General features: G+C 56.9%; 5 protein-coding genes across 5 annotated transcripts; 2 read left to right on the top strand and 3 right to left on the bottom strand.

Annotated features, from left to right (window-relative positions):
* Positions 1 to 677: 677 nt before the first annotated feature.
* GGS23DRAFT_134284 (uncharacterized protein) lies at positions 678 to 3,982 on the bottom strand. Its single transcript, XM_051511201.1, has 8 exons — positions 3,757 to 3,982; positions 3,162 to 3,633; positions 2,536 to 3,092; positions 1,572 to 2,441; positions 1,373 to 1,415; positions 1,233 to 1,274; positions 1,056 to 1,169; positions 678 to 962 (listed from the first exon to the last, which is right to left on the bottom strand). Exons 1-8 carry the CDS (start codon positions 3,757 to 3,759, stop codon positions 859 to 861), a joined length of 2,205 nt encoding a protein of 734 aa, XP_051370551.1. The 5' UTR covers positions 3,760 to 3,982; the 3' UTR covers positions 678 to 858.
* A 1,480-nt stretch (positions 3,983 to 5,462) lies between these two features.
* Positions 5,463 to 6,172, bottom strand: GGS23DRAFT_575151 (uncharacterized protein; the record flags this gene model as incomplete). Its single annotated transcript, XM_051516782.1, has 1 exon — positions 5,463 to 6,172. A coding segment is annotated over exon 1 (262 nt), but the record flags the coding sequence as incomplete, so codon positions are not given.
* A 6,707-nt stretch (positions 6,173 to 12,879) lies between these two features.
* Positions 12,880 to 13,764, bottom strand: GGS23DRAFT_133772 (uncharacterized protein). Its single transcript, XM_051511198.1, has one exon. It carries the CDS (start codon positions 13,614 to 13,616, stop codon positions 13,059 to 13,061), a length of 558 nt encoding a protein of 185 aa, XP_051370549.1. The 5' UTR covers positions 13,617 to 13,764; the 3' UTR covers positions 12,880 to 13,058.
* On the top strand, positions 13,470 to 15,797 carry GGS23DRAFT_133932 (uncharacterized protein). The gene has a single exon (XM_051511199.1). It carries the CDS (start codon positions 13,721 to 13,723, stop codon positions 15,449 to 15,451), a length of 1,731 nt encoding a protein of 576 aa, XP_051370548.1. The 5' UTR covers positions 13,470 to 13,720; the 3' UTR covers positions 15,452 to 15,797.
* Positions 15,798 to 19,713: 3,916 nt separating this feature from the next.
* On the top strand, positions 19,714 to 21,574 carry GGS23DRAFT_598235 (uncharacterized protein; the record flags this gene model as incomplete). Its single annotated transcript, XM_051518742.1, has 2 exons — positions 19,714 to 21,429; positions 21,554 to 21,574. The coding sequence occupies 2 exons, from the start codon at positions 19,714 to 19,716 to the stop codon at positions 21,572 to 21,574; spliced, it is 1,737 nt and encodes a 578-aa protein (XP_051370547.1).
* Between the last annotated feature and the right edge of the window lie 468 nt (positions 21,575 to 22,042).

The raw sequence follows: 22,042 nt of genomic DNA, 5'->3' as shown, positions 1-22,042 counted from the left end.
TGGGATCAGCCCTGTTCTCGCTGCGACAGGCCTGCCTCTTGGCGCCTATATAACAAGCATATCCTCACTCGCGCCCCGGTAATCTTCGTGGAGACTGTCGGTAGAGGTTGTTTTGGGAGCCACCGCCATCGAAAGCGCCGGGACGCAGCCGCGGCACTGGTATGCTATAATCTGAACGTGCGAGAGGCACTAGGTTGACCGGTCCTTCGACCCTATCAATCATATCGAGTCGTCGAGACGCAAATTCTCCTCTCACCCTCGGTACGCAGGTTTCGCCGTAAGCCCGAAAGGAAAAAGTCCGAATTCGACAATATATGGCGATGCCACGTCTTTCGATGTTCCACCCCTCTCCTAAACACGCAGCCATAGCTCAAGCCGGATGGTCCCCACCAGCAGGAGGCCCGGGCCGCGACAGGGCGGCTTGGGCTTGGGCTGAACGTCAGCCGAAGATTATGTCTCGGGCAAGGCAAGGATAGACGCTGCGAAACCTGCGTTGCCGCGGGAAGGCAAGCCACATTTCCTGCCCTGTTCTCCCGCACCCTCTCACCAGCAGCGACCAGGGCTCCAACTTACCAGGTCCCTCTGCCCATGTATATCTAGGAGCGGGGAGACATCCGCGCTTGGCTGCCCTAAGGGCCTCGTCCTCATCCGGGGGCCGCCACGCCGCTAAGGGATAAGATACCGCCGTACTATTGGCGCCGGCTTCCCTTTCCGCGCGCATTTCGATGCACGTATCCTAGCCTCGGCTGTCTGCAGGACCTCGCCTAAACATGTATATCCGGTTCTCCGCGCTGTGTTTCTTGACAAGCCTGTCCGTCTCTCGCCCTGGGGTCTCGCCGCGGAAATGGCCAACAGAATCTAGATTGTCGGTTGCGGAGTCCAGTTTTCCTCATATAGTTGACTGATGTAGTAGAAGTCATTTTCATAATCGTCAGTCTGCCGAATCTTCGCCCAAAGCTTTTCTATAAGATGGATCCGTCAGTGATCTATCCGATGTACGTCGAATACTAACTATCCTGGGAATCCGACACGACTGCAAGAAAACCATAGCCTACTCTGCTTGTCGACGTTTGCTCTCGTAAATTGGACAAACTTGACCTTGGAGTCGTCCAGCTCGGCTAATGTCGCCAGGTCGTGTTCCTTGCACTCGGCAGAGAATGGGTATACGCCTATTTGTGTGTCAGCCCGGCAAAATGGTCGTCGGGGGATCTCGCACACGCGGATCAGCTCACCTTTGTTGCAATAGTGGAAATATGCCAGCAAGATATTCGCCCCTGTCGGATACAATTGCACGTTAGAGATCTCACCATCGGTGGGTGGGTGTGAAGGGAGTGAGGAGTCGAGTTCGCACACCGAACCCCTTGCCACTTACCCATCTGGTACTCTCTCACCATCTCCTCTCTCGCGAATCGGCCCTGCAGCGCCTAACAGTCAGCCGAAACCGTATCCCAGTCCCCGTACACATATACACAGGAGAAAAGAGAGGATTGGAAGAGGGGCCAGGGAAATACATGTTGATGAATGGCCGGATGGTCGTCCCCGTGGCCAGCGGATGAGTCGCCGATACACACCTTGATGCCATGCTTTCGAGCATATCCAGCATCGTGCTGGCAGAGAAGAGCCACGTTATGGAGCAAGATGAACGTTATAAGGTATGTTGTGAACCAGGTCTGGTGTTTGTTGGCTTGCGTCATAGACTGTAGATTCTCTAACATCTCCCGGCGAAGGCTAGACTGGATCTGGTGGATCAGGACCAACTCGATCTGCGCGCCCATCACTGGTGGCAAGGGAATGCACCCTCGAAGGGGGCTCGTTTCATCCATGATGTCGCGGCGCATACCCAACGTCTCCTCTCCGACGATAATGGTCGATTTGGTCGTCAAGCGGATGGCCATCCATAGCTGAAGCGCCTTCTTCAGGAGCGCACTCTCTTTGGGGTCGATCGACGGATCCCTGGAAGCCTTGATTGCCGCGCCGTACGTCAGGAAGATCAGCCTATCCTTACTCGAGAGGACCTTCTTGCAACATTCGGGCAAACCGCTCTTGATATAGTCGGTGTATTTGCCTTTTGTCTCCTCCAGGTTCACGATTGCATACGGCGGAATTCTGACCCGCCTCCTGGTCCCGTTGTGAACCCAACTTCGCTCCAGCGCATCACCCTCTTGTGGGACGAATTGACGGACACTCAGCTCCACCGGTTTTTCGGTGTACCCCTCCGTGACTTGGACCTTTTTCGTTTCCGACGACGCCCACTGCGATATGTCGTCCGGGATGCCCTCTACCCATCTCCGAGTCCACTCGTACCCCTTGACCTGCCCGGGTTTGAAGAGCTTTACGTCGGTGATCTTGTAACGGAGGCAGGGCATCCGCCACACCTTCACATTCGACATTTTCAGACACGTTAGACATGCACCAAATTTGTCTGAGGGATTGGTCTCGCACTAGAAAAAGGCAGCTCGGTTAGCAAGCACGACAGCTTTCACAAAACTACTCGGGGATTTAGCCAGAAGCGTGGCGGTAAGAGGGAAGGCTTACGCGAATACGCTGCATCCGGCATCGAATGCAAGAGCCGATCCGCCTAGTCTCGGCTGTCTTTTCTCGTGCGTCGTTAGTCTTGAACGGGCCGCGTCTCGCGGGAGGGGGGCGCTGGCTCGGGTGTGCGATGTCTAATTCACGTGGTTGACTAGCAATCCGATTTCTATCTACTTCCTGAGGCGAGATGTCCTCAGACATCCCGTACTGCCTCGACGAAGGGGGGTTATACGCCTGAGCACCCATCACGTGGTTCTCCATCTGTGGCAGACCATGATGTAAGTCCGGTTGGCTAAAATACTGCTGATGGGTCAGGGCCTCCGGATACACCATCCCTTCGCCGCTGGTAGAAGGTTGGATATTCATGGGCCGGCTAGGCTGCAGAATGGGATAATTAGGCATCATTGGCGAAGCCGTAGGGGGGGCATTAGAAGTAAATAAATGGGTTTGGTCTGGAGGCATAGTTCCAGACGCCGAATTGGGAGACGGCTGCCTCTCGTCATAATACTGCCGTGACGGGGCGTAAGTGTAGGTCGACGTGGCCGGGATCGGGGCGTAGACTAGGTCACATTCAGTATTGTTCACTAATACAGGGGGACGGGGAAAGGGGGGGGAGGAGGGGGGCCAACCTTGAGGCTCGCAGGTCGTACATGGCGGACAGACGGAGAAGTTAGACAGGTACTGGGCTAAGCGCGAGCGTTCTATGCTCAGGGAGAAGCTGCTACCGGGCGCTTCCGGGGCGCGAGGGCGCTCCGAGCCGTCGGGAGCGGACGGCGTAGGGGGGGACGACTTCTCCTGAGAAGATGCCGGCGTCATGTCTGCACTAAGCCGCGGCCTCTTGGTGGAAACTGGATAAGGCACAGGGGAGGCGAGGTAAGGCTGCGGGGGAGGGATTCTATTATTAAGAAGCAGCAGTTGAGAGACAGAACAATTCAGGATAGCGGCCGCCTGCTGGAGTATATGTAGATCCTGGACAGAGAGGTCATCTGGGCGAGACGAAGGGGCAGAGGCAAAAGATGTGTAGGCGGGATCCAGAGGTGGTGGCACCTCAGGGAGATCCGCGTGGCCATAGGGCCGGCGCTTTCTGATATTAGGATTATTCTATATGCAGGTCAACGGACTGCACGTTGGGGGACCAGGTCGATAAGGCAATAATGCACTACGTCGCCGTCCGAGGGGGACGGTGAGAAAAAGGGACATGGTATGGAAGGAAAACGCTCTTACCATTGTACAGTCCGCTCGTGTCTATGAGCGTATGAGGGCGCAGGGGTGTGTTAGACAAGAGGCTAGCACGACAAAACAGGGTATGTACTGGGGCGCTGCCGGGACGGTCTCTCCCCTCGCCAGGTTTGTGGTTGTGTGTAGGTACACGAAACAAGAAGGCCGTCCTCCAGAGCGGCGGCAGCCCAGCGGCAGCGGATGCCAGCAGCAGGCGGCAGCAGGCGGCAGCAGGCGGCAGCAAGCAGCAAGCAGCAAGCAGCAGCGGTAGGTGCGCGTGTGTATCTTTTTTACGCCTCACCGGGCGTCAGTCAGACGAGATGAGTCTGTGGGGTACTGGAAAGGCGCCGTACGTCAAGGTCTCACGAGCGTCATTGCCGCTAATGAGACTGCCGGGATCATCTGAAAGCAGAAAATGCGACTGCGGCCGGTGTGTCGCGTTGTATTAGCTATGCTATGCTGTGCTGTGCTGTGCAGCCCGTGTGCAAAGCGCGGTACTGTGTGCTGCGCGGCGCGGCGCCGTGCCCGTGTACTCTCTCAGCAGCGCGGTGCGTAGGAGCTGCGCTGTGCTGTGTTGTACTGTGCTGTACTGTGCTGTACTGTGCTGTGCTGTGCTGTGTTGTGCAAATGGCTATATGGACATGAGATTTCGCCTGCGCGCGTGCGGTTGACGAGCGCAACTAGGTATCTAGGTCATTGAAGAGACTCTCGAAAAGGGGGCTGAATTTCGGAGTCAGCAGCAGGTGGAGAGCTAGGAAAAGAGGAGAAGAAGGCCCAGAAGGAAGATCAAGAGGAAAAGCGGGTGTATGCCGCCGCCCGACGACGTGCGCGGGAGGGTTGATGATTGGAAGCGAGCAGCGCGGCACTGGTGCGAAGACAACTCGGTGAGAAGTCTCAGGGCGGCCGTTGAAGCCGGAGAACTTCACCGGTTTAAAGAGGGGGGAAATAATCAGAGGATGGTCCTTGTACGACTCGTCTGGACCTAGTAAATGAGTGCAAATGAGGCAATCCGAATCTGTGCTGACCAACGGGGACCGGGGGTTAATTATTGGCAAGGGTGGAGACGAGTTGGAACCGGTGATAGGATAGCGTGAAGGGGGATCGTCGGGACGTTAGGGATGGGCACATCTAAGATAATGTAGCCAGGTAACTCAGTACCCGTTATAGGTATGCGGTATGGATGTAGGATGGGATCAGGCACGATTTCACCAGCAGTTACAAGATGGAATAAAAAAGAATGTTAGAGGGTTTAAAGATTAAAAATAATAGAAAAACCCCTCCCCCGAGAAGAAAAGAATTCAAGAAAAAAAAAAGAGGTGCTCCCGACAGTCTGCCTCGAAGGAAGCGGCAAGCAAGGACAGGGAATAGCAAGAAAATAGAGCAGGGCGGCCCTGGGAACCGGCCCAGTTAGGGTATAGCATGGGCTTGTAAGCTATATCGATAAGGAAATCTCGGATGACGGTGGGATCTAGTGCTACTTTGCCATGCTACCTTACGTTGGATGTGGTCAGTCTAATAAGTAAGTCAATGCACGTAAGAGAAGAAGAGAGGGAATGTATGTATGTGTGTGCGTGCGCGCGCGTATGTACGGGTGTGTGTGTGTGTGTCCGTGTGTGTCCGTGTGTGTGTGTGTGTGTGGTGTGAGCGGGAGAGGGAGGGAGGAGGAGGGAGGAAGAGAAGAGAAGGGGAGAGAGGGAGAAGGAGAGAGAAAGACACACACATACACACACATACACACATGCAGAGACGGTGAGAGAGGGGGGAGGGGGAAAGAGGGAGAGGGAGAGAAAAGGAGAGAGAGATAAGTGCATATGTGTGTATTTGGATGGGGTGGCCGAGAGCGAGGGCGAGAGTCGCGAGATGAGATGAGATGGGATGAGATAGTGCCAACGAAGCCGACGATGAAGCAGCACCAGTAACAGAGCGTAGCGACAGCAATAGCAGCAGCGGCAATACAACACTGTAGCATCCCATAACCCCTGCTGGGTGTCCTGGCTTTCTCCCACCCTTCCTCTTGAGGCTTAAAACCCCCCAAATCTACCTTGCGATAGCTTCTACGAGCATGGTAGAGAGCACCAACAGAAGGGGGAAGCCAGCCCGTTTAGGCGACGGAACCGGCCGAAAATGCCTCGCGATCATGATAATCAATGACAGCCCAATCGAGGCCTAAAGGGGAGGGAAGGGAAAAAGGCGGTTACAAAAAAGAAAGTTGGGGTGGTGTTGGTCATAGATAGGCATGCTGGTTGATGGATGTAGGCAAGCTTATGGGTTAGGTAGATGTCAGTGAGGTACATACCTTAGGTACCTACCTGCATGCCTCTTACCACCCCTTGATATACATACCACCCTACTCTACCCTACCTCTTCCTAACACAATGTGATGCTTAGATGTATGAGGGTATGTATGTATGTATGTATGTGCCTATATACCTCCTCCTAATAAGGATGGTATTTATATACATACCTACATACCTACCTACATACCTACATGCCTATGGCATGTTCGAGGCATGTACCTATCGTAGATACATACTACATACATACATGCATGCATATATACCTGCACCTATATGCCTGCACCTATGCCCGCATCCATACCTGCATCCATACCTCCTCCTCGGTAGGAAAGCTTCTATCTCGTGGGTAAATTGCGGCGGCCCAAAACATGAGGTCGGACGGATTGTGGAGTTTGTTCGCCAAGCACAGGCAAATCAGGAACGATGATGTCTATCTTGGCCGTGTCAACTGACCTATATGCCAGCGAATCCGTACACTTTGAACACTATTGTGTGGGATACACAAAGCCTGGCGAGCCAGCCTGCAGTGACGGGGACCGAAGTCGTACTTCTGTAGCGGTTCCTAGTCCCTACAACCGTTCTGGGGGGGAGGCACGCAACATGTACATACTTATGTACGTATGCCATTGTCATCTTGTCGGACCCACTGGGCCGGATCTCAATCGAGGGTGCACGCTATATCCGACCAGCCTCACCAGCTCTTCCTGCCTGCCTGCCTACCGTTACCTTATCCATCGTAGCGGTCCATGGCTACAGGGGTTCCCGAAGCGTTCACGTGAAACAACCAACGGGGAGGGGCTCAAGACGCGCGGGGGACCGTGAGTTATATCGCGTGGTCGGCGGTTATCCAAGCTGGAGGGCCACGCGTGGATGGCATACCTACCTATATGAACCTTCATAGAAAAATACGAACTATAAACCACGGACGGACGGACGGACGGACGGACGGGTCTTTACCCACAAACCCCGTCCCTATTAATAAGCTTAAGCCGGGAAGCGAAGTGATACCTACCGAATTGGGAAATTATACTACGTGGTGCCCACATCTGCTTAAGTAATTGATTCAATAGATCAGATGGGATATCAAACGAAATCAGACCCAAAACATCAGACCCAAAAAAGAGGAGTTAGAGGTACAGAGAGAAGAGGCAAAGCAGAAGGAAAGAAAGAAAAAAAAATTCCAGGGATAAGAAAACACGCCTTGCTGACCAGAGGTTCCCATGATCGGCAGCATGAAGGGCAACTTGAAAGGCGGAGGGTGGTGCATCCTTAGTTGCGCTCTTACTATATATCGGTGTGAAGAGTCACCTGGGGGTCTCCGAGGGAAGGGCGACATTGGACGAGACACAGACAGGAAAAGGCTAGTTAATTTAAAGGGCTCTCGAACTGGACATCACACGTGTTTGACAACTGAAGCGTACAGCAGGTGGGGCCGCTTCGTGAGGCTGCTCGCGCGCATAACTCGAGGAAAATAAATACCTACCTTAGCTTACATGGCCTTACCTAGTCTATACCCTACATATACACATGTTCTGCGCATACATACCTGCCTACTTACCTACCTAACCTTCCCCCTACAGGTAGGGGAGGGTACCTACAGGTTGGATACATGGCTGCTCCCGGCACGCCATACATGATCCCTCTGAACCCAACTCAAGGGACCTACATGACGCACGGCGCTTTTCAATTTACCACAACCCTCCATACATAGACAGGCAGCCAGATAAGCAACCCTAACAAGCCTTCTTTACCAATTGCTCGAGGTCGAAGTTGACGATTGCCATCGACGATGATGATGATTATACATACCGCGAATTTTTGGTGAGGGGGGGGGGGGGGGGGGAGGGTTATCTTTGAGGGGTTTTCTTTTCTTTTCCGTCTCTTCCTCTCCCTCTCTCACGTCTCCTTTCTCTTTCTCTTTCTCTTTCTCTTTCTCTTTCTCTTTCTCTTTCTGCCTCGACCTCACTCGCTCCCTCTCTCTCTTATTCTCCAATTTCCCGGATTTTGGCGCGCTTGACTTTGGGCACCAATACATCCTCGGGATCCCGACAGGAATGTGTGTATAAACGCTCACCTACACATTGCCCACTATGGAAGGTATTACGTCAGATGTGCCCATACAACAAGCGGCCTTGCGATGTATGTGTCTTTTTTTTCTCGTCACGTACGTCCGCCTGCCTCGGATCATCACCTCCTCCCCCGGTAGGTAGGTGCCTGCCTACCAGGTACTGGGCTCAGCTCCCGCTCCGTAGTATGATCGCGTATAATCCACCGCCTAATGCGCATACCTACATACACACACACGTCGATGGATAGAGGCATGTAAGTAAGGCAGGTAGGTATGCATGCGTATACCACGATGAGGACGCGATAGCCCAGGATGCGCGCCATACCCGCCTCACCGGCCCCCGGCTCCCCCAATGAGAGAGGGTGATGGGACGGACCTTTAGTCGAGCTAACTCGAGCACGCATCGCGTCCTCGCCTCAAGATTCAAGATTTGTCCAGAGTAGTAATCCCTCGCCCCCATCGACCGGTGAGAGATTAGCTTACGTCGAGACCTAAGTCGTACGACGCCAGTAGGCAATCGAGTATAGCCGTCTTTATGTACGTAGAATAGTGCCGCCTAGACACCGGTAAGCGATCCTGGGCGCTCTCAAACCCAGCGGTGCCAGTCACGGGGCCCCTCGCCCTGCCTCGACGGGGTCACACGGTCGCACGATTTCTCCCTCGGGCCAGCCGTTTTTTTCCTGCTCTCACGGGCCGGGGGGGAGGCACCTGGGCGATCCAAGTCTTGATGCGCCCACTTTGCAAGATCTGCGCGGCGTCCCACGAAGCCACATTGGCCCATACGGGTGCCCGGTGACCGATGAATCTGTTCTTCGCATCCGACTCCCAGTCGCATCCGCAGACGCATTTCCAGGCACATCGCGACCGTGAATGCCATATTTACGCATGCATACACATATGTATATGTGCGTATGGTACGGTATGTATGGAATGTATGGAATGTATGGGCGCAGCAGCATCCTCCAGCAAAGCCCAACCCTCGCCAGAGCACGGTTGAAATCGACCGAGTTGGTGTGCTTACATCCGTGCTGAGTGCAAGGAACATCCGTTTTTCAGGCATTCTGCTATTCTTACTATCGGCATTATTATCACGACGACGGCTGTTATTGCCAGGGTTCAACTCACTACCTACGTAGTAAAACAAACTAGCTGAGGCGCAGACCGGACCGAAGTGTGAGGAGGGAAAAAGAACCCCCCCCCCCCCTTTTCCCCCAGGGGTCGTGCGCACCAACATCAAAAAAGCCAACGAGGAGTCTCGGAATACGACGGAACCACGTACATACGTGGTAGATAAAGCCGAGGCGGTAAACAGAGGACGAGGACGGCGACTCCAATATAGCGTCGCATGGCAACTCGGAGGTGGTGGATGGCCCGGGGCCCATTTGCAATTGCCTAATATCCACAGAAGTCCAGCTCCATTTCATCAATTCGGCGTGATTAGCCACAACGCTTGCTTTAGGTACTACCTGAGGTTAGGTTAGGTACCTGCTCACGGTGCCTAAGGTATCCGGGAGGTATGTATGCATACCCAGGTACCTACGTCTCGTATGTGCCGCCCGCCTACCTCGCAGTATGTCGGTACGTGGCCCAACCGCCCTCGCCCGCTACCGTCTACTGCGCACCCTACAGGCATGTACATAAGTCCCAATATCACAATGGCGGTATGCTGCTGATAGCTGACCTGTCATTCCCAACCCCTCTCCCTCGCTCTTTTTTTTCTCATTGCACTGACATCATCGGCCGGGGGAAATGGGACCAGACGAGGGGCGGGAGAAGGTTCGGCTCACCGAGTCGGAGATCTTCTTCCTCCTTCTCCCTCTCCCCCTCCCCCCCCCTCCACTACCACCACCGTGGGCAACCTCCCTCCCCATCCCGCTTCCCGCTTCCCGCTTCCTCCCCACCCCGCATTAGATGTTCTCCCGTTTGGGGAATATTTTTAAAATGACCCGCCACGTGGGCCTCACTTACACGAACAACTCAGGCAGAGAATTGCGTGAGAGGGCTCAGTTCGCGTCGCGGTAATTGTGTGTATGGCGATACGTAGGTACCTGTCCTCCTCCCTTGCGCCAATCATCTCCCGTCCTCGAGACCTCGAAGGATGCCCTGTGAATGGCCAGCCGTGAGAGGCGACGACGAGAACACTACCGCCCTAATTACCCCAACTTCGCAACATCTTGCGGTAGCTCCCTCACACGTCGCCGCTTAGTCGAGCCGTGCCGCGCGTGCTTGCTTGCTTGCTTACTTGCCTAGTAACTCCGCTTGTGAGCATCGCCTACGTGAAGCGACGCACTGGTTAAGAGAGAGGTGGTTTTCTTATCCTCCTCTTCCTGCTCCGCCGGGTCAGCTTATATTATATTAGCGGAGCAGCATCCTCTAACCTTGCGACGTGTTGCTTCGAGTTCTCCCGGCACCGACGGCCTCCCGCATTCCCCACAACGCCCATGGAGTGTGGTGCGCGAGCTACCGACGAGCTGGACCCATGCACACAGAAGTAAACGACGATGCTCATGCACGATACGATCTCTCCTCGCACTCACGAGCTTGCCGATAGCAGCCGCGTTCTTTCTTTTTTTCTCTTTCTCCCTTCTCTACTCGACGACTCGTCTCGACTTGCATTAGTCTCCGCGAAGCCACCCGGCGACTCGTGCGAGAGGAACCGAGTTCGAGACGTCAAAAGGGATGCTGCTCTCGAGCGTGGTGTGGATAGATATCTATCTCCCTCCTGCACTGTTAACATCAGTCGCACATGCATCTGTTTCTAGTCAGGTCGCCTAGTAGGATAACCGAATAATACATCTAACCTGTCTTAAAATACCACCTGTCTTGTCTTGATCTCTTCTTTTATCTTCAGTGTCTTTTTTCTATTTATCTATTAACTCTACTTCTTCCCCGACCCCCCGTCGCCCCACCATCCCCGAATCCGACCGGTCTTGATACCTAAGCGCAGGGGTCTATTGCAGTTTACCATGTTTCGTATACCCATACATACCGGTCATGATTGATTCCCATAAACGACGGAGACGGGAGCCATATCCACGAGTACATGTCGAGCTGGGGAAATGCCAAGCCACATCCAGTACTACTTGCCTACATGTTTCCTCCCCATCTCCGCCTATCAGCCCTATGAAATCCACCAGGTTCATACCTCGACCGAGCATCGGGTAGGCATACCTTACGGGTAGTTAGCCCTTATTATCGTTTCACTCTAGGACGACGACGACGACGACGACAACGACGACGCCAGAATCGGCGGTAGCCTCTCCGATCCCCGTAAAAATAGAGACAGGGAGAGGGCGAGAGATGTCGAAGCAAGTTATACAAAGCTGGTCAAGGCGAGTCTGATGATGCCATTTCAAGGGTATGGCAAAGCAGTCCGGTGGAAGCCAAGTGCCTACTAACGACGTATACCTAGATGTAAGTGGCTCTCCCTACCTTCCCTATCCGTGGGTGGACGTGCTTTGGAGGAGACACGGCCCAAGCTCGCTTTGCCTTAGGCACTCAAGACTAACGAATCTGACTGCTTGGGACTTTACATTCTAGGTGTACCGATAAATCACACGGCACATGTCTTGTCTCTATATCTTCTGTTTATACGTACCTATATATATGCACGTGTATGTGTATATACACGCATAGGTATAGGGGCGTGGGTATCACATAACCTTTAGGTAGGGCACCCATCGACTGACTTCTACACCACCCTTTGACTGGATGCTGAACTGTCTAGGTAATCCGGAATTTCCCCCGCGCCCGCACGCGGTAATGGGGGGAGGTTACGCATCCGCGCGCCGCCGTTGACTGCGGATGGAGGGCATCGGAGGGGGTTTCTATTAGTCAACTCGTTGACGAACCTTACTACCTATGTAAGACCTCCCACGAAGCAACACCCTGCCTACTACTATCTTCCAGCCTACCTCTTACCCTCTCGCTCTTCCTTTTTTTTTTCCCCCCTCTCGCCCTCCCCCCCTTTGTTTTTACCGGCCTGTTTACATACCTATGTAATGGACATTTCTTCCCACTGAGAAAAGCATTGCCTACATGGATACCGTCCGAGCTATCGAGTTCGCGCCAGCCTCAGTAATATCGGCGGCATCAGTAGCGGCGATGTCAGCAACTCCACACCAACACCTCGCCGTGCTTTTCCCGTTATACTTGCAGGTTAGCTACATTGGGCACGACCTACATGCTACTTACACATATACATACATACCCACGTCGGACGCCCGCCACCACTCCCCAACCTCAGCAGCTCGCGTAGGTCCGTGTGTCTACAGGTAGATTGGCGGGGAGGCGGGCGGCCGGGCAGGGCAGGTAGGTGACAGGTAGCGAGAAGGGAACAGGAAGCGGTGGATAGGTGGGAGAGGAGACAGAGAGGAGGAGAGGAGGAGGAGAGGAGGAGAGTATAGGCACGAGCAGAAATGCGGAGCTAAAGCGACGTCTACATCCAATCAGACCTGGAAACTCTCTGCGTTCCCCTATATTTGCTTTTTTTCCCTGCCTCGACTTTTTTTTTTTTCTTTTTTTAAGGGCCGACTCCCGCGAGCGCCAAAAACAAAAAAGGATGGCTTGCATCCGGTCAGGCATTCGGTCAGCACAGGCTCTCTTTTCTATGGCTCTGGCTTCGAGCTCATCGCGATCCTATCCTCCACCCGGTTTTCGTCCCCAGCAGTCTCTGCTGAGCCGTCGGATCGTGCACGACTGCCTTCGCACCGACCTACCCTGGGACGACTCTACTGACCTGGGCCGATGCTGACATCTCAGGACGGGGAGAGACTAAATACGGCGGAAGAGAAGCACTAGCTGGGCCTGCTCCGTCGCTAAAATTACCCGCCAGGTCGCCCATGACCGCCACGAGCGTCGCGTCTACCTCCGCCCGGGGCGCATTTGGGCAGTCCAGCAGTTGCCGAAATAGCAGGTCGGGTCGTATTGGACATCTCCCACGGTCACGCCTCTCTGTAAGTCCTAGTTCTCCCCGGTGGCGAAGTGACCCCCAGGATGTCGACGAGATGCCCGCGGAGGAGCGTCGTGCGACTCTCGGCTTCCCGCTCGCCGACCCAGCAGGGCGAAGAACCAGGTACTCCCTTCGAGGCAGCGGTGCCGCCATGTGCGTCTCGCGCGCCGCCGCTGTGTCGTCTTATCGTGCCTGCGCCCGTCGGGTACCTACCTCCTTCCTCACGCTCTGCCGCCTCTAACCACGGCCCCTTCCCAGGTAGAGATACATACATGCATACACGCATGTACAGGTCTAGCAACGGGGTACCGGTCGGTACCTCGACACCCTGGCGGGTTCGGATCGAGGAAATCCAGACGAAAATCAAGGGGATATGGCTCGTGCTACGGCCCGCTTGAAGAGTGTCAAGTGGCCCTTTCCTCCATACCAATACAGCCGCGCCAGCTCGAGCAAGCCTGTTCGTTCTCTTTGGGCAGCTTTGGGCACGGTCTCTGCATCGCTGAACCCACGCAGCTCGGGATCGCCTCGATTCGCACCTCTCCGCAGCCATCGTACGCGTGCCGCCCACCTCACCCCAGACGCCCTCTCCCGCGAACGTCCGAGCCCGTCCAGACCTTCGAGAGCAACGTCGATTTCGCGGGAAAGAAGAGAAACATGGAACTCTCGTCGAAAGCGATAGGAGAGGTCGTCCACCCTACCGCGGCCTTCTACCAGACGCCTTCGGAGCCCGAAGCCGGGTCCGGCTCCGGCGCCGTCGCTGGTTACGATCCCGCTCCCTCGTGGGACGGCTCCCTGCTGAACCCCAAGAACCGCATCGACAGCCTCGATTTCCCCGACAAGCCCCTATGGCGTGTCGACGGCTGCGCCGGCCTGGGAACCCAGTACTACGTCATCCCGCTCTTCCTCGAGCGGGTCCCTCCCATACGCATGGACGTCTTCGTTTCCGACGACCAGCCCTCTCTCGTCCGCGAGCAGCTCGACCTCCACAAGGCTTTCCACACGAAGGACTCCGTCCGACTACCCCGACTCGCCATCGCGAGACACATCGTCCGGATCCTGCAGATATGGACGGAGAAGGCCTTCCCGAGCCTAGAGGCCTTTGAGAGCTTCTATAGAAGTGTGCCCTTTGGCTCGCGTCTCGTCCTAGAGAACATGTCGCTCGATACGCATCGTGTCAGGGTGCAGGTCGGCCTCAATCATAACTTGGAACTGAAGCTGCTGCCTCTCTCGAGGCTGACTTACTTTTGGGGGTCAGATTTCCCGTTTCCCGAAGTCGTCGACTTCTTCGACCTGCACGTCGTCAGGGTCCTGCACGACAGCGTCTGTCTCGTCTTGATCCGCGACCAGCTATACATATTCAAGGCATTGACGAGCGGGGCAAAGTATCTCTATCACGAGTTGAGGACGCTCTGCACGCTAGAGCCGCATGATAACATTATCGCTCGGCCCATCCACATCGTCACGAAGAAGTGCAACTTCGGGACGAAGAGAGCTGTCGCCGGCTTCACTACGTTCTACCACTCCAAGGGCACGCTTCGGGACGTCCTGCCCCTCTTGCGTGCCAACGGCCAGCTGCGGCGCGAGGATCAATTAAAGTGGTCAATTCAGCTAGCTCGAGCTCTCGAGCACCTCAAGAGTCGCTCGGAGACGTACTATCCAGACCTACGTCTCGACAACATCGTCCTGTCCGAGCAGTCCGATATCATCATGATCGACTTTGAGCAGAGGGGCGTCTGGTGCGAGTTTGCCGCCCCGGAGGTCAACGCTATCGAATACGTCCGTCTGCTCGCGACCGACGAGAACGTACCCGAACACGTGGGTGAGAAATACAAGAAGTTGCTGGAGAGGCTGGTCCCGTCTTTCGAGAGCTTGGAGGACGAACGGTACTCGAACCCGGAATTCGGATTCAACTTGCCTTGGATCGCGCTCAGCGCCGTGGAGCAGGAGGCTGCCGAGGTGTACATGCTTGGGAGGGTGCTGTGGTGCATCTTCGAGGGCGTGAGCGGCCCCCAAAAGGCAGCCGTATGGCAATCCTACAGATGGGAATCCGACCTCGAGTTTCCCGAGTACCGAAGGACCCCGCCCGCGATCAGGAAGCTGATTGACGACTGCACGAACGGCCGGAGGGGGACGCTGAGCAATGCCATTGCGAGACGACATAGCCAGCTCGTCCTGACCTCCAAGGACGTCGACGAGCAGACGGCAGAGGACGTCAAGAAAGCTGCGAGGAGCTTCTGGTCAACTGAGATCGAGGTGGCGGAGCAATTTCTCGATCTGAGAGAATCGCAACGTCTGACGGGGGAGCGGAACGAGAATTTCTACGGGCGCCCGAGCCTGAAGCAGGTCTTGGAAGCTTTGGAGGCGTTTCGGGACAGCACGTTGTGAGATCACGCTATCAGCATACGCGGGTAGCTGAAGTGAGGGAACGATTTCCTTGTAAAGGAAGAAACCCGCACAGGGAGACTACCCGGCTTAGACCGCCTCCACATTCTTTGGTCACGACAAACAAACAGGGAATTATAATCCCTCTCCGACTGCGAGTCTATCCTGTCTGGGGCAGCAATTGCGGTAGCTATTGCTTCTTTGCTGCGGAGCCCAAGGTTAGAGTAGCATCAAACTGCTGCGTCTGAAGGGTTGCTGGCTCGTGAGCGCGACAAGGGGGACATGCGCGCCCATCGAGCAGGCCCCCTAGGAGAAGTGGAACTAGGGTCCTTTTTTATCTTCTTCCATTCGGTTATAGGGTTTCGAGAGGGATAATGGGTTATACGGGAATTACACGAGGAAGACCGCTCGCTTCTAAAGGAAAAGAGAAAAAGCCCCCAAAACGACGACGACGACGAACAGTCAAAGGGTATACTATAGGGTTGTATTCTATTTAGCAGAGTAGTGTGGTCTCCACCGCTATCAAGTCGCGCTCTTTATAGACATTTTTACCATTCTAGGTATTGCCTCGCTTTCTAAGGTATCCAGCAGATTGCCGATTTGCTAGCCACGTAGGTAGACGCCGTCGAGCCGAGTCGAGTCAAGCATAACAGTGGTTAGCCTCACGTGTCTAAGTCGTCACCACGCTTGTGGTTACTACTGAGGTTTCTCTCTCTCTCTCTCTCTCTCTTGCCCCCCCTTGACTTGGTTGGCCGTCGGGTGGTGCACACGGGCGCGTCGGCAACCCGATGCCATGGGGGGGTTTGCCGAGCGCGACTTTGGGGCCGACGGCTTACGGCTTACACGTATGTCACGCGCACGCACGCGCTCAGGCGCATACGCACATGCCAAGTGGCGTGGATGCCTTTCCGGCGTGGCGGTGAGAGAGAGAGAGAGAGAGAGAGAGGAAAGAGGCGGGGAGAGGAAGGGGTAGTCTTCTACGAGCGGACGACGCGAGTGCCTAGGCAGGTAGGCGCGCGTGCGCGCGCGAGGCATCTGCGGGTTGCGGATTACGGGTTGCTCTCTTTCGAGGACGGGTACCTAACCTACCTCTACAGGTTGGGTTCGACGGCCGTACAGGTAGGCAGGCGTCTACATACCTACCTAGGTACCTGGTAGGAGGTATGGGCAGTTGGGTAGACGTCTGGGCAGATCATGGCTGCGCAACAGCAGCAGCGTAGCCCAACTGGGAAGCGGCGTGGACGTGAGAAAGAGGGAAGGGGGGGGGGGGGGCGAGTGAGAGAGAAGTAACGGTGAGCAAGAGACTTCGCCGCCTTCTTGGATGACGGCGACGAAGAGCTGCAGCCGCGTCCTTGGTCTGCGGGATGTTGTTGGTAGGCAGTAGGTAGTAGCTTGCTTGCGCTAGTTGCTGCTCCTTCGTCCGGATACGCGTGCGACACCCCCCCCACCCTTCCTTCCTTCCGGACCCAGGACGATCGCCTAGGACAGCCGGTCTGGTGCCACCGCGTCGCGACTGCCCACGACCCCTTTCCGCCTTACCCTCATTGCGTATCGGGAATGGGCACGTTGGGCTTATGTGATGACATGTGAGAGTGACGTAGTGAGCCGCTTACGAGTAAGGAAAGCACCGGAAGGGCGGGTGTTTGAGGGAGGAAGGAGAGGCAACGGGGGGAAGAAGAAGCGATGGGGAGAGGAAGGGAGGAGAGGAAGGGGAAACGGGAGAAGGAACAGGGCGAGGGGGGAGGAGGAGGAGGAAAGGGAAAACGGGGCGGGAGAGCGGTAGAGCAAGGTGGCGCAGCGCCCGTCACCTACCTGCCTCCCCGCCTGTCTACTAGCAGCATGACCAGGGAGTGACGACAGCGGCGGCGGCGGCGACCTGCCTGCTCGCTTGCTGGCTTGTTCCCGAACGGATCGACGCCGGCTGCCACCACTGCCTCGCTGCCCGAGCGCGCCCCATCTTCGCTCGCCAGCGCCAGCGCCGGCACCAGCAGCACGTCGACGGTTCACGCCCGAGCAACGGGTCTTCTAGAATCGTCCTCACGCTGGGGGCACGCGCTCCCCGCCCTCCCAACCGGGATCGAAGGGACACGAGGGAACCTGGCCTGGCTGGCCTCTCCCGGGGGCCCGGCGACGGGGGCGGAGTCGCTGACTAGACCCGGGTTGGGACAGGGCCCAGCTGCTAACAGGTAGTAGATACAGAATCGGGGCACGGCGCGTGTAACGTGAGGTGGTGGAGGTGGATACGCATATCACCTGTCTCTGCGCACGGAGAGGTGTATGTGCAGGCGTAGGTGTAGGTGTAGCATACGTGTATGCTCTCCACACCGAGGCTAGACAGCATCGCAGCTAGGTGGGAATAAGGCGGAGGGGAAGGGGGGGGGGAGGGGTGTAGATAAGGAGATGAGTTAGGCAATTCCTGAGTTGTTCTGTCTTCCGGGGCGGTGTTTATCTCTCTTTTCCCGTACCTCATCTTTCATATCTTTTTTTCTCTACCTTTTTTTTATAGCTCTTGTTCTTTAATTATCCAAGACATACCGAAATTCTTTCTATCGGGGGGCTCTACAGCCCCTGGAGATCTGATTTCGTAGATTTGGGGACGTAAGCGGGCATAAAAGTAGTGACGCGAGTTGGGGGCCGCGCGCAAAGGATGCTTCCGGGGCGTTGTCGCCAGTCCTGCGGTGGATGGTAGGTACCTAGGTATGTGTCCCCTCCACATCCCCTCGACCCCCTCTCCCAAATAGGTAACATGGGCGCCCAGGGTATGTCAGAGAACCCCCAACTCGGCCATGAAGACATCACCTGATATCGAGACGATGCGCAAGTCCGATGATATGCACGGCACCACTTAGGTACCTATGCGCTGGAGGAAACATGTTAGCACGATAGCACGATAGGTATCGGCAGGACAACCTAGGTAGATTTCGGTTGTTGGGGCCATCGAACAAGGGGGGGGTGGGAGCCCTCATTGATTTCCTTCCCGAAACCATTGACTCGCAGAAAGCGACGGTGGAGGGGGCGCGAGATCGTGTAAGCGTGCACGTTAGCATGAGGACGTGTGCAAGAAGAGTGTGTGGGAGTGCAAGGAGTGTAAGATGGAGGAAGAGTGAGACGGATGCACGTAGGGAGAGAGAGACGGAGAGTGAGAGTGAGAGTGAGAAGCCTTGCTGGCCGCCTTGACGACAGGGCCGCGCCAAGCCCGGCCTAGTTCGAAGGCTTTGAGGCCGTAAATGAGGCCCGTAGCGGCATCAAGCACTGGATAACTGGGCCGCAACTGTGTGACGGCCGCATCGAGGGCCACGATCCAACTTTATATGCTTGTCCAAGGCCGCAACGGCCCCGTCCCTCTTTTCTCCAAGGCAGAAAGGGCATAGCAGAGCCGAATGGCACTGACGAGAGAGTCCCTCTCCCCCCAAGAACTGCCACTCGAGGCGCCAATCACGACCCCGGTCGTCGCCTGTGGCTGAAGGCGACCCACCCGGCCCGTTCGCGCGGCCATGTCGGTGTCGTTTGCAACTCCAGGCATCATCGTCGACCGCCGTCTTTCTTCCCTCTCGACAGATGCGTACCGACGTGTCGGTTTTCGGAATCGCCACAGCTATCCGTTCCCTCGGGTCTGCTACGATCCCTCTTCGGGACAAACTGCGCGACGCAGAGCCGTGTCATTGGAGGACGACTAGCGTGGCACCGTCAGATCTGCAGACAGGGCACCGCCGGCGGCGGCGGCGGCGTGGTTTTGCGCCTCGATCATTAAACTTGCTTCCGGGTTTGCAAGGCAAGCAAGCCGGAGTGGATGCGAAGCGAGCATGCGTCTCGCAGGCTTCTGCGTGTCACATCGACGATGGGACGCCGCCGGCCAACGTGCCGTCTCTTCCTCTCCCCTTCTGGTCGTTCGATTGATTTGGGCACCGGGCAACACGCGCATTAGGGATGGCCTCGTCGCCATCTCTCACCCTGCTCGTCTCTCACCGCGCCTGCCGCCATTATTCCCCCGTGTGCAGCTTGGGCCGAATAGGTGCAAGCATGACACACGCCGAACCAACATAGACCGAGGGGTCTGAATGCCGGGCCGCCTCCTTTCATCGTAGCCGAATCTTACCAGGCGGACTCCTCCCTCGCCCCACGCATGCCTTCTGTGGTAAGTCAAATTTATATATATCAGTCCAATCGCGTCCGGATACATAATGAAACGATCGAGAGTCCCCCATACTCGGGTACCGTGCTCGTTTCATTCCCCCCCCCCCCTCATCTCTGTCTTCTTTTCCTTGATGTCTTCCTCCCCGACGGAGCGCTTCAGGGAGCTTGCACTCGAAAGCATGCCGCCCATCACCCGCCTCCAGAGCCGGAGGCATGAGCAGCAGCAGCAAGAACAACATCCCCACCAATATCAGCAAGCGCAAGCGCTAGCCCAGGAGCAAGAGCAGCTCCAGGGGCAGCTAATAAAGAGTGAAGAAGAAGAGGAGATGGAGGACTCGAGCGTTTCTTTCTCTGAGTCCGACGCCGAGCCCGAGTTCGACATCGACGAAGACGGGATCATGGTTTCCCCCTCGGGGCTCCGGTACTCTTTAGATCTGCTTGACGAGCAAGCTCGTGACAACGTCGCGCGGGCGGTCGAGGTGCCGTCGCAGCTCGCCTTACGCGGCTGCCAGCCAGGCGACGAGCGCTGCCTCTTCCTCATCACCGAGCCTGTCGAGTACACGGTGCGCACGGGCACCGCGCAGAGCGGCTACGGCGTGCCGAGCTGCACGTGCGAGGGCGACGATGGCGACGAGCGTCCCTGCCGTCACATCCTCTGGCTCTTCGACCGCATCGCCGCCCAAGTCCTCGGCGAGCACCAGCCGCAGCTCCTACCCCTCTCCCCACACGGCCACGCCGCCGCTCTCGGTGAGAACCCCTACGATGCCATCGCTGCCTTCCACCTCGATATGCTGGCCGACTGCCTACATTGCGGCATCGTCGGCAGCCCTACCCCCGACGACGGCGGTGACGACAACAGATATGATAATAACGACGATAGTGACGACGATGCTGTACGCCGAGACGGCCCGAGCCCCCGCCGCGTCCAGGAGACGCGGGAGCTGCTCGCCACGCTCAGCGATGTGCCGGCTGAAGCGTACCGCCCGGACCTGTTCGAAGACAACAACGACAACAACCATCAACGCCTCTATCGCGGCGCACACCAGGACCGCCGGGACTGGGACCGCAACCGCCGCGGCGGCGCTGGGCGCGGGCGCGTTGTTCGACGAGGCGACCTCGAGCAGACGGTCGCGCGTATGCTATTGCGCAACGACGACGTCTTCGAGTCATTCCTCACAGCGGTAAAGGCGGACGAGCGGCGACGCGGAGCGGGGCAGGTGCTGCGGTTCCGGAGCCTGCTGCGACGCGCCGAGGCAGCCCTCGCGGGGCTGGGGCAGCACGCCCGGAGAGGGCGTTCGGTACGGCAGGGGGGGGTGTGGGGGAGCGACAGCACCAAGCCGAAGGACGTCGCGTGGTGCGCCTCGCACCTGACGGCGGTGGCGCGGCAGCTCTACGCCGCGATCCACACGACGGCGCGTCCGCTCAAGGCAGCCGAGCTGCGCGAGGCGGCGCGCGCCGCGGTGCGCGTGCTGCAGCGCGTCGTGCTCGACTTCGCGGCGGACCTCGACGATGCCGACGACGCCGACGCCGACGCAAGGGCGGACCGCGGCGAGCTGCCGAACGGGGAGGGCGAGGCGCCCGCCGCTCCTCGCGAGAGCGCAAACCTCTACTGGCACCTCGTCGGCGCGCGCGACGGCAACTTCGTCGTCGACGTGCTCGCGTCGATCCCGCCCGAGGTCCTGGCGCCCTGGATCGAGGACCTCGCCGCCGTCGAGGCGCGGGTCGCGGCGCTCGGCGCCCCCGCGTCGTACCGCGCGCGGCTGCGCGCCCTGGTAGAGCATCTGAGATCGCGGCGCGCGGCCGCAACGGCAGCAGCAGAGGCGGGCGGCGCGGAGAGGGGTAGCGGAGTACGGGGCCGGGCGAGGGGCAGGGGGAGAGGCAGAGGACGAGGACGAGGGAGAGGGAGGGCGAGGGGCAGAGGAAGACGCGAGGCCGGGTGGCGAGGCGGTACGAGTTGAAGCGGGACAACAGCGCGTTGGCAAGGAAGACTGATGCGGCTCGCGTATACCTACCCTCCTCTTACTCTCTTGTTCCTGTCTCTTTTTTCTTTCTTTTTTTTCCCCTCACCGGCGAGCTAGTTCCTCGTCACTTCACTTCCACTACCACTACATAGGGAGCACACGGCCTCCGGGAGGGAGGGAAGGGGGCTACGGGATCGGAATTAGAATCGGGCACACACTTTTAGATTTCTCTTTCGGGCGATCCGCTCGCCGCTCACGGACAGGTTTCTGTTTTCTGATTCTTATTCTTTTTCCCCCGCCGCTCGCGTCCCGCGCAGCTTCGACAGCTGGGCGGGCCTCGTTCGGCTTTGCTTGCTTTCCTTTTGCTTCGGGCGCCAGCGCCTCCTTATCCTTCCCCCTCCCCTCTCCCTCCCCCTATCGTGCGATGCGGGATCGCTACGAGGGGAGGGGCTCTTCGGAGAAGAGGAAGCGGACGCTTCGTTATACCTACCTGCCGGCC

This window comes from Durotheca rogersii, assembly GCF_024521655.1.
Source record: "Durotheca rogersii strain YMJ 92031201 chromosome Unknown GGS23scaffold_16, whole genome shotgun sequence".
In the NCBI taxonomy this organism is placed as follows: Eukaryota; Fungi; Ascomycota; class Sordariomycetes; order Xylariales; family Xylariaceae; genus Durotheca; species Durotheca rogersii.
Note: the sequence above shows the minus strand (reverse complement) of the source record. Positions and strands in the feature narration are given on the sequence as shown.

Bases quoted from the DNA above. Each gene is read 5' to 3' on its own strand.
- GGS23DRAFT_134284 (XM_051511201.1), bottom strand. The intron at 3,093-3,161 runs GTTGGCCCCCCT...AATGTGACCTAG, and splicing joins TACGACCTGCGAGCCTCAAG to TCTACGCCCCGATCCCGGCC. The intron at 1,275-1,372 runs GTAAGTGGCAAG...TGTATCCGACAG, and splicing joins GGTGAGAGAGTACCAGATGG to GGGCGAATATCTTGCTGGCA.
- GGS23DRAFT_133772 (XM_051511198.1), bottom strand. From the start codon at position 13,616: ATGGCTGCGGAGAGGTGCGAATCGAGGCGATCCCGAGCTGCGTGGGTT.
- GGS23DRAFT_133932 (XM_051511199.1), top strand. From the start codon at position 13,721: ATGGAACTCTCGTCGAAAGCGATAGGAGAGGTCGTCCACCCTACCGCG.